Consider the following 11,805-nt stretch of genomic DNA (forward strand, 5'->3'; position numbering starts at 1 on the left):
TCGGTATTTATTGTCCGTTCCATTCGACTTCAGTTAGTACTGGACCTTTTCCTTGTGGCTGCCCTTCTTCCATGAAGTCCTGCAATGTCATTTTCGACCGATTCGTTTTGACACTTATTACATACATTACGCTATGCATGGAGATAGAGTATCACTTAATGTTGATGCTATTGTGGACTGTTTATTCAATAACATCTTTCCCTCTTCATATTTTTTCTTGCATTCTTATTGTATTTCAGGCATCCTTTCCATGCACACTCTTATATATGCTATTTGGATTTAGATATTCACAGTTCATATTGCTTGTGTTTATTATCTAGATATATTTTTTATTAGGATTTTTTACCATCAATATTATCTCTTTGCACGTACTATGCACTTACCCTCTCTTGTTGCCCCATTATTTATGGCACTCACTCCGTCACGGCATAATTAGTGTGCCTACACTCACTCACCTTATGTACCTATTCTCCGTTTTCATCACTAATTTCACTAATTATATGAATTTTTCTCAATTTTTTCAACACCATTTTTTAATATCTATTTATTTATGAATTCACTATTACACTTCACGGTGTATATATTTATTATGCATTCTAGTCCTTCACTTATTCATTATATTATATTATATTTCTTTACCTCATCATTATAGATAATACTTGATTCTATTTCCTTTGTGTACTTCAATTATGTTTCGTCATACTAATGAGTGAGACAACTATATACATATATATTTATATGTTACTATTGTATTTACATCATGTTCACATCTTGTATGACTGTGGATATACTGTTGCATGATGTATGGATGTCTGGTTGCCCTTTATATTGTTATTTTGAATGCGCCATCCATGTATTTGTATTTGTATTTGTACTTGTATTTCTTTCTGTTCATAAATTTGTATGATACATCTGTCTGGTATTCTGACGTCCCGCTCCTCCTCCCTTTGCTGTGTTGTGTGCGCGCGCTTTTGGTCGCCGCCTACGGCACCCCTCGCCCGCGCGTCCACACGTCATACCGCCCGATCAGGTGACGCTGTCACGTGATGTGGGCGTGTTGACGGGACGCCGGACGTGGGACTGCCGGGAGTTCCGGTGTGCGAATCGCGCGCGCCAATCCACCAACACACCAGGGGACGAGTAAGTGCTATACCCATTGGCTGGGGAAGACTTTAAATTCCTGGTCCGCAGTGATGGCGTTACCCCCTGACGAAGGCACGCCGAAACGCGCGTTGGGGTAACGCCACCCTGGTTTTTATTCACATCTGGTCCTTCTTAGGTGAGTGTTAGATCGCAGCTCTCCCGTCATGACTTTATGCTGCCGTTGTTGAGATTTCTCACTCGGCTCTTCATCATCTTTGCAATTGATATATTTGCACTTATCTGGCTTTTTGTACTCTGTGCATTACTGCCATGCCGGTTGAGACTCTGTGATCTTCACCCACCCTCCATTTATCCATTTACTTACTCTTCCTTTATACTGTGTGTTCATGAGGTGGTCATTGTACCACACACTGCTGTATGTTCCTCATGCTCACAACATTATAATCTTTTCCTATTATATGCCTTATATATTCCATTGTGACCAGTGTGTCTTTCCAGGGTGGCGTTCTTCTTTTTTCCTCCCTGTTCCCTTACCCTGTCTGTGGCATGTATTACATGTGTACTTTTTTATCATGTATTTCATAATAAAAACATTTTGTATTTTTCTAATCATAAGTTTGGTACTTTAAGCTTCTCCCCCCCCTTTTTCTGTTATATCTTTAGAGAACATAACCCTTTACCTCCGACTCATGTATTCATGTTTTTTTTCATTAGTGACTTATGTGATCAAGGTCCGAAGCGACCGAAACGTCAGACTCGGAGTCACAATATAGGCATTCTTCCGTTATTACTTTTGGACCCATTGGAGTATATGTCAGAATAAAATAATTGTATTTGCATGATGACCCTGAGTGTGCGGTGGTATTTCTCTTACTAGTACTTGAACTTAGGCACCTCCTGCAGCCTCCTCCTCCCCTGCCTGGTCTGTCTCCTCCATCTGCAGCTCTTCCTCCACAGAGGGCCCTTTCGGCCCTGGCATCATCTGTGTTGCCCTGGAGCCCTCGTTTCAGCCGGCACCCCCCCCCCCCCCGACCCTGCTCGTCTTCTTCATAGTAAGGAGCTTGCCGACGCCATCTTGTGCACCGAGCTGTTCACCCCCCAGCCACCTCTTTGCTTTTTTTAACAGCCCCTCTGGCCATGGGAACGCTTCATGGAGAAACCGGACAGGTAGGGCAACAATTAATAGAGAGTGGTTGGCCCGAGGGAGTCTGCCGTGAGCCCACGGAGCAGGATTTTGATTCCAGGAGCGGGAGCTTGCTTTTGCTCACATCTGCTGCCAAGCCACACCCTCCCCAACATTTCACATCTTAATCACTTACCTCATCATTACATATTCACCTACTTTTCTATCATTGTTTCACAACCTTCCACTGCTGTTTTCCCTTACATGCACTCAACCAAGCTACATGCTGGGACAACAGCGGATACACAAAGTCTGCATGACTCTTTATGGACTCCATGTTCAAGCTATTTTTCTATGATTAACTACTGGAGTCTCTAGGGGTATTTCTTTAGCCGTGTCGTCCACTTTCTTCAACATCCAAACATCTTTTGGCATTCCAGACTTGGCAGATTTCCCTTTCAGGTTCCTGCCCAGTTCACCCAGCAGATTGCCCATAATTTGCTCCAGGTGATCCCATAATTCCTAGGTCTGGCACTCGGGCATCTTACCTTTCAGCTGCTCTTTTATTCTGCTGTTCCCTGGTATCTCCTTCCTTTACGAGTTCCGAATAGATGGATGCAGACTGGTCCCTGTTCAGGCACCAAGTTTTCTGTGGGTAAAATCAGCCCCTTGTAGCCCCCATTCTGAATTAAGCAGCAGTGAGTTAAAGAGCAGCTCGGAGAATTAGAGAAACACAACAGGTGGTGTGGTCTAAGTTGATCCTACTTTATTGTATTTAGGGTTGGGCTTATATACCCCTTCCCTTATAAAAGTGTGAGTAACATTTAGGGCTGTGAATATGCTTTTAGGGGCTCGTGTGGACAGAAAGGGTGCTGGCCGAGCACTCACTAGATAAGCACGTTTCAACCAGGTTGTTCTTTACCTTTATCCCAGTTGGCAACAAACCTAAGGCCTTGGTATACTGAGATAACACATTCCAAAGGAAGTACATGTGTGGAGTAATCTTTCTACAGAAAGTGTTGCTGAAGACATCATGGAGGGCGATATGTGAAACTGTTAAGAGAGAGACAAGATGGAGTTCATAATGACTTCTCTCATAGCTACAAGACTAGAAAACCCTGATAGTGATGAGAGAGCATGGTTGTGGAAATGTTCTGGGACTGCTTTACTATATCAGCATCCGCTTATCATCATAGACTTCACTTTGAATTCTGCATTGTACAGAGTAGGTTGTGCGGCACTCTATACAGTCTCTCAGGTACTAGGGTCCCAGAACCCACATATAGGAAAGTACTCTCCAGCACCCCACAGTTGCACTGAATGCTAATAATATTTTTATTTAATCATTTTGAATATAATTCACATGACATTTATGGTGAAAAAAACTTTCACAAACAATATGAGCAAAACAAACAGTATGTAAGGACTAGATATGCATTACTATATGACACATAGTAATGAATTAGTCGCAATTCCCAGGAAATGAAGGAAATTACACTTAGAGATCTTGATGTTTATTATGTTCACATAAAGTACAAATGAATGACCTGATGGGGTAAAAGTATTAATTTGCTCTTAAATCATTATCCATATTCTGAACATGAATATGGTTTCTCTCCTGTGTGAATTTTCTCATGTCTAACAAGACTCGATTTTTCTCTAAAACATTTCCTACATTCTGAACAGGAATACGGCTTCTCTCCTGTATGAATTCTTTCATGCATGACAAGACTTGATTTTTCTCTAAAATTGTTCCCACATTCTGAACATGAATACGGCTTCTCTCCTGTGTGAATTCTCTGATGTCTAACAAGATAAGATTTATTTGTAAAGCATTTCCCACATTTTGGGCATGAATATGGCTTTTCTCCTGTGTGAATTCGCTCATGTATAACAAGATCTGATTTACTTGTGAAGCATTTTCCACATTCTGAACATGAATATGTCTTCTCTCCTTTGTGAATTCTTTTATGTTGATCAAAATTAGATTTCTGGGTAAAACATTTTCCACATTCTGAACACGAATAAGGCTTCTCTCCTGTGTGAATTCTGTGATGTCTTACAAGTTGTGATTTGCTTCTAAAGCTTTTCCCACATTCTGAACATGTATATGGCTTCTCTCCTGTGTGAATTCTCTGATGTCTAGCAAGTTGTGATTTGCTCGTAAAGCATTTCCCACATTCTGAACATGAATAAGGCTTCTCTCCTGTGTGAATTCGCTCATGATTTAAAAGATCTGATTTATTTACAAAAGATTTCCCACACTGTGAACATGAATACGGCTTCTCTCCTGTGTGACTACTTATGTGTAAAGTAAGACCTGAGCTATATCTGAACTGTTTTCCACATTCCCCACATTGAAACATTTTACCCCCTTTCTGCCCTATATTTGGGGTAATAATCTGTGATTGATCAGGAGAAGGTTCCTCTTGATTAAAGGGATTATATGATGCATCTGCACTGTGAAGTCCTGGATATAAAATCAGATTCATGTGGTTTTCTCCTGAAGTGCACTGCACGATATCCTGATCTTCTTCCTTACAATTCCGTGATAACATGGCGTTTCCTTTAGGCTTCTTACTGGGATTTTCTGTTAGGATTAAAAATTGATTTTGAGATTTGTTCTTCAAACAACAAAACAGATACATTTATAATATTCCAATGAGGCTGGATTCACATGAGCACGTCATGAACGCATTATCCATCCGTATTAAGTACGTATGTCCTGGCCTGACCTCAGGTTTAACTGACCCAAACTCACAGCATCATAGGGAGTAATGCAAGATCCATAACATCTTGCATACACCTGGCCAAAGGCTGGAAACACACCAGCACATTTAGATTAGATTAGTTTTTTGGGTCGAAGTCAATAGAGCATCCAGCGGGAACATGTCCTTCATTTGTTTTGTATTTGTCATGAAATCCGCAGCAGAAATTTGAGGCTGACACTCGGACTTGTGCTGTGTTTCTGTAGTAGGCAGGCTTAGCCCAAATCAGGAAGGTGAATTCACAGATACGGAGACAAGCAGGTCACTTTTCTTCTCACTACATGGTTAAATTAAGCACTTGCAGAAACATCTACTAGGTAGATTTCTCTGAAAACAATGGATGATTCTGCATGAAATACAGCACTGAATACATCCTGAAAACTGGGCAAAAAGAAGGTAATGTAAATCGGAAACAAACATTATAAATCCAGGATTGTGGTCTACACTCAGTGATGTGATACAAATCTAAAATGTAAAGCACAACCCAGTCTGACAGTCGGGCCTCTCCTCTGCCAACATACTTAGCCCTTCAATATCATAAGATTTTCCAGTGCTCCTTCCCCCCGGGACAGAAAAACAACATGGAAGACAGAAGAATCCACTGGATACTACAGTTAGTGACACCCGACATCAAAATAATACAAAAAGGCAGAAAATCCCAAAGTAGGGTAGAAACTATATAATTTAACCTCTTTTGTGTAAGTAAGGAACATTAACAGAGTAGAAGTAATGTCATACATATTACTTTTATTTTCTTTACTAATATAGCGCTGACAAATCCCTGGTGGCTGTACAGACATTAGCATCACAATGTCCCCAGTGGAGCTCACAATCTATGCTCCATCTCAGTATGTCTATGGGAGAAACACAGAACCAGAGGAAACCCAGGCAAACACAAGGAGAACCATACAAACACCATGCAGATGTTGTCCTTCGTCAATTCCAACCCAGGATCCCAGCGTTGCAAGACACCGGTGCTAACCACTCAGCCACCGTAACCACTGAGCGTTGCAAGACACCGGCGCTAACCACTGAGCCACCATGCTGCTGCTCATATATAATGCACAGCAGCTTAGGTATAAGACATAATTTGGAATTCCCTTCCTCCATTCATGATTCCATACCTGTGGTCACATCTCCTGGAATGTCCTCCTCCTCCTCACTCTTACACGGGGGATCGCCCATCATCAGCTCTTCTTCATCCTCCACTTTAATATTTAATATCAGATCTTCCCCATGATTTGTCATCTGAAACAATTTTTAACATCTGTAACAATCTAACAGATCCACATAAGAGACCCCCACCATCTATGACCCCTCTATGACTGCAGGACCCCCCTATATAGATGTGTATAGGGCTCAGCTCCATCTACCTGATGGATCTCTGGGAGCTTCTCCTCTGGACAGTCCTGGGAATACAGAGGACGGGGACATCTCTCGGGGGGGTTTCCTTCTATGAGTCCATCTGTAGGAAACACACAGGGACAGGAGAGATTATTACATGTAATGATGAGATGATGGGAGTAGTATCCAGGTGACCCATGACAGCCCCCCTCCTTACCCTGCTGATCGCCCCATAAATCTGTCTCCTCTTCTGATTCATCTATAACCTCAACCTTAACATCCATCAGATTTTCATCCTAAAGAAGAGAAATATAAAATAATCTTTGGTTCAGTCCCTTTCTGGTCAGATTCTGGGGAGACTTCAGCTCCATCTACCTGATGGTTCTCTGGGAGCTTCTCCTCTGGACAGTCCTGGGAATACAGAGGACGGGGACATCTCTCGGGGGGATTTCCTTCTATGAGTCCATCTGTAGGAAACACACAGGGACAGGAGAGATTATTACATGTGATGATGAGATGATGGGAGTAGTATCCAGGTAACCCATGACAGCCCCCTCCTTACCCTGCTGATCGCCCCATAAATCCGTCTCCTCTTCTTCTTCTTCTTCATCTTTAACCTCAGCCTTAATATCCATCAGATTTTCATCCTAAAGAAGAAAGGAAATTATTCCTTCTGGAAATTCTTTTTTCATGAAACCTCCATGATGACACCTGACCATGAGAGATGATCCTCCTCCCACCAGGCAGGGACGGGAAGCTTAAAAGGTTCCTCCTCCGTCTTCTTCTCAGTGACTTCTGAACCTGACAGGCCCTAGAGAGAAGTAAGGAGACATCCTCCTCTCTCTCTCATTTGCTCAGCTGAATATTTCTATATGTACAATTACATTTCTCTATTTTTTATATTATAATGCTAGGAAGTTACATGGTGGCGTGGTGGAGATTTAGTGGAAAAGGAATTACCGCTAAGGCTAATTCGGCTTTTCCGCTTCACCCTCCTCTACGGCACCTGACCATGGTCCCTAGTGCAGAACCTTGCCACTGTCCCAGTCAATCACAGGAGCACAGAAGCAGAGCCACAGCAGCCCTACCAAGAGAGAACTGACTGACACAGCACAACGTAAAATGTACAACTGGAGGTCTATGAGCATGGTGACATATTATATAGGTCCCGGCAGAGGCACACTGTCAGATGCCACCACCAAATACTACTCTAATAAACATTTGAGAGGGACGCAGTACTGGATCCCAAAGACTGGATACAAGAAGTTACCTGCAAACCAGACATCACCACACTACATAAAATGCAGGAACTGTCCATTGTGGATAGAAATGGTCTTCACCTAGGGCAAGGGTGGGCAACCTGCGGCACTCCAGCTGTTGTGAACATACAATTCCCAGCATGCTCCATTTATTTCTTTGAGAGTTTGAACAGAGGAAGTATGCATGCTGGGAGTTGTAGTTTCACAACAGCTGGAGTGCCACAGGTTGCCCACCCCTGACCTAGAGTCATCTCTCCAATCGACCTTAGGCCCTAGAATTCCCCAGCTTTACTGGGAAAGTCCACAGATAATGATCCTTGCCTCCAGAACATAGACGCAAGCTGAGAAAAATGGTACAAAGCAGATGGGGATCCGCTGTGTCTACTGAACAGACCTGACTTGGGGCTACTCCTGAGGTCATTATCTAAGTGGCCATGCAGTCTTTATCTTTTAACCCACACACAGGGATATGGACACTGTTGCAGTGGAACCTCCAGGCTGCTACCTCTTGCAGTAGTCTCTGTTCAGTAGACCGCTGACCCATGTGGCAGCAGAACGCAGAGAGAGCATGTAAAACCGGTCGGGGCAAGCCGACGTCAGGACAGGCAGAGTTTGCACAAACCAAAGTCGGTCTGAGGATCAGGACAGGCAGCTCAGGGTTAGTACAGAGATCAGGATGAGGTCAAGTCAGGCACCAAAGGGTCAAATCCAGAGTCAGGAAGAAGTTGGTACATGGGAGAGCAAAACAAGACAAGTAGCGTTCCTTTTCAGGAGAACTAGAACGTATTGGTCAGGCAGCTTTCCACAAGGAAGGGTGCCTCAAGTACCCTAGGGTAGCCAACAGACTGCACGGGATCACATGGTACGGTTTGGTCACTGGTTACCAATATGTGACTGTGACGAATACCAGACCTCGTGCCCGCTTGACGTCACCTACGTCGAGCTCACGAGACTGGGTATGGTCATTTGTTACCAAAACGTGACGTTACGCCCTCCAGGAGGAGCAGGTAAGGTCAGCTTGGTACAGTTTACACAGACACCCCCTGTCCACGCGGGTACAGAGAGGCAACAAGCTGAGAGAGCCTGGTCACTGCTGCAGTGAACATAGCGCTGTCTTAGTCCGGGAAATCTGCCACCAGCTTCTCGTTTGATATAAGTCCGGTCCGCTAACGGGATTATATAGGGTGAGTAACCAACCCGCGGTAGCTTATAACTAGGCCGAAACACGGACGTGGGGATTCGTGATCGAGATACAGGATAGAACAAGATTAAATTATAGATTTATATTGCCTTAAGGGCGCAATAGATATAACACAATATACACACGGAGAATATACACAGTGGTCTGAGGTTACAGATACAGGTGGTAGAGGTACAACAGGGTTAAGCAGAACAATAAGTCAGTTACGGGGTAGATGAAAGTTCCTTTGGGTTATGAGGGTGTAATATTCCTTGACTGCAGTCACGTGGGGGCAGTGATGTCAGCTGGTTCCCGGTCTCGTCAAACACATTGGCACGATGTGACCCCCTTCAGAAAAAGACACCGCCCGCTGGCTTGCATGGGCTTATGACCTATAGCCGGCCGCTCCCCTCCCCGCCTATGGGTAGGGTCCACTCCTCCTTTTCTGGTGCTGGCAGAAAATGACCCCAAAAAAACCCTAAGGACTCATAGCCCCAGACCAGAATGTTGCAGGAAGATGGTTCCGGGCCCAATTGATCCGCCTACAACTAGAGTCCAAGCAGGGTACCGTTATTTGGTTTCTGTGGGGAGATATGTATATCTCCCCTCCCGGGCATCCTAGCATCAAGCCAAGACCACGTGGATGTTTGGCTTTGCCCCAGGATCGCAAAAAGATAACCGAATTAAGCCTGGGATGGACGGACGATTCTTAATTCCTTATGAAATGTAGGTGCCAACATGACTGGGAGGTATCATTGATCCTGGGCAAGGGCTGAGACCTCCTGCTGAGGGTTTTCCTGCAGGATTAGCTAGCATCCAACCTGGCTGAGGTGTGACTTCATCCACCTGGGGCCTCCTTGAAGCCTGGACCCCTGGGGCTTCCTACCTTACTAGCTGACAGCAGATGGCTGGGGGGTGAGAACATATTTTGCATGTACACTGACTCTGTACATGCCAAAAGGTGAATCAAATGACAATCAGGGCTGCCAATAAATGATAATCCATATTCCTCACAGTGACGTTACGCCCTCCCTGGGAGTACGCAAGGTCAGCTTGGCACAGTTTACACTGATAGCTCCTGTCCACACAGGCACAGGAAGTAAGAGAGGGAGGTCCATGCTACCCTTAGCGTGACACAACACTCGCTCACAACCCGGACAGCTGAGAGAGGGTCCTTTCCCGAGTGAAACAGAGCCCTGCCAGCGCTGTACACTGCCACCAGATTCTCATTAGATATAAGCCCGGTCCACTAGCGGGATTATATCGGGTCAGGAACCAACCGCAGGTGGCGTACAACGTTATGCCAAAACACGGACATGAGGATTCGTGATCGAGATACAGAACAGCACATTGATTTATATATTTAACGGCTGGGTTCCGGCTACAGGTGGAGACCAAACATGACGCCGTTATTTGGTCCCTACTAGGAGTTCTCTGTATCTCCCCTTCCTTGAACCCCACCAGCACAAGACGATTAGGAGAAGGTCCGTCTCTAACCCAGGTTCGCAGATATGTAACCGGCTTATTTCTGTGATGGATGGTCAATTGATAATCCCTTATTAACTCCCGGTTCAATGATGTCTGATGGATTTGAGTGATCTATGTAATTGGCTCAGACCCCCACAGGGGGGTTTCCTGTAGGATGAGTTAGCCTCCATGCTGGCTTAGTGGGGTGTGAACTGTAGACACGTGGTCTGCTTTGAAACAGGGCCACCTGGGGGCTGCTTCCTCTGCTAGCTGACAGCAAATGGCTCCACATTCCTCACACCTTCCTTCCCGACAATCCTCTGCTCATCAGTGGAGACACATTTACATGCAGTGGTCTCCTCCACAGTATAGGCAGCAGTGATCACTAATGCCATCACTCATCCTGATACAGAAGCGTTCCTTCCTGACAATCACCAGCTCGTCAGTGGAGGAGACACTTTTACATGCAGCGATCTCCTCCACAGTATAGGCAGCAGTGATCACTAATGCCATCCCTCATCCTCATACAGAAGCGTTCCTTCCTGACAGTCGGCTGCTCGTCAGTGGAGGAGACACATTTACATGCAGCGATCTCCTCCACAGTATAGGCAGCAGTGATCACTAATGCCATCCCTTATCCTCACACAGAAGCATTCCTTCCCGACAATCACCAGCTCGTCAGTGGAGGAGACACTTTTACATGCAGCGATCTCCTCCACAGTACAGGGAGCAGTGATCACTAAAGCCATCGCTCGTTTACACAGCACCATTTGCCGCCGGCATACAATGATTTTTGTGACTGCATGGATGATGCGTTTACCTGATGAGCAAGCGTTTTGCTTGTTCAATGGTTAATCGCCAGCAGCACCTCTACCCCACCAGATAATCCTATCCTATGAACACTCGTTAGAGATTATCTGGAGGATTCTCCGTCAGTGTAAAGGGCCCATAAGTCCTTTCCAAACAACAACTCCCCGTGAAATGGGGCGTTAGACAATGTCATTGCAGAGGTCACACCCCGACCAGGATGTAAGCCATAAAGCTCTCCCGAAGCCGTGGTCCTGGCTGTGAGTCTTACAGAGGTGGCCGCGCCATCAGAAAGGATGTCAACGGCTTATAGTAACGGAAGGAAAAGAGCCAATAAATACTCATAGGAGCATTATCTTATAACAGTGACTCCATAGACCTGACCACGGACGGGGCTGATAAGTTAGGCTTCAATACAGCGGATGCAGCATCTAGTGTCCTTCTAAAAGAGGAATCTATCCTTTCATCCAAAAGATCAAGAACTGTTCCTGGACAATTTCACTAAAGACATATCAACTTGTGGACAATCTTCTTCATCAAACAGAAGTCTCCGCCACTATTTTAGGAACAAAACTCTAAATGGTCTACTATCTAGGACGTTCTGACCTAGCTGTTAGGAGGTGTTGGAAGCAGTGGTTATGTGAGGGCACACACGAAGAACAGGCTCCAGTCGGCCCAGACAGACCACCTGTAGAGAGGATTATTTGACCTGCTGACAAGCATGAGCAACTCCCATAGTTTCATTATCCACCA

At 44.8% G+C, this 11,805-nt stretch overlaps 1 protein-coding gene across 1 annotated transcript; it reads right to left on the reverse strand.

The window, feature by feature from the left end:
* Positions 1 to 3,719: 3,719 nt before the first annotated feature.
* LOC122929012 (gastrula zinc finger protein XlCGF17.1-like) lies at positions 3,720 to 6,424 on the reverse strand. The gene is made up of 3 exons (XM_044282414.1): positions 6,369 to 6,424; positions 6,120 to 6,243; positions 3,720 to 4,817 (listed from the first exon to the last, which is right to left on the reverse strand). The coding sequence occupies exons 2-3, from the start codon at positions 6,241 to 6,243 to the stop codon at positions 3,811 to 3,813; spliced, it is 1,131 nt and encodes a 376-aa protein (XP_044138349.1). The 5' UTR covers positions 6,369 to 6,424; the 3' UTR covers positions 3,720 to 3,810.
* Positions 6,425 to 11,805: the final 5,381 nt, after the last annotated feature.

This window comes from Bufo gargarizans, chromosome 2 (genome assembly GCF_014858855.1).
Source record: "Bufo gargarizans isolate SCDJY-AF-19 chromosome 2, ASM1485885v1, whole genome shotgun sequence".
Taxonomy (NCBI): domain Eukaryota; kingdom Metazoa; phylum Chordata; class Amphibia; order Anura; family Bufonidae; genus Bufo; species Bufo gargarizans.

Coding starts and splice junctions, on each gene's coding strand:
- LOC122929012 (XM_044282414.1), bottom strand. CDS start 6,243: ATGACAAATCATGGGGAAGATCTGATATTAAATATTAAAGTGGAGGAT. Junction 4,818..6,119: donor TCCAGGAGATGTGACCACAG/GTATGGAATCAT, acceptor TAATCCTAACAG/AAAATCCCAGTAAGAAGCCT.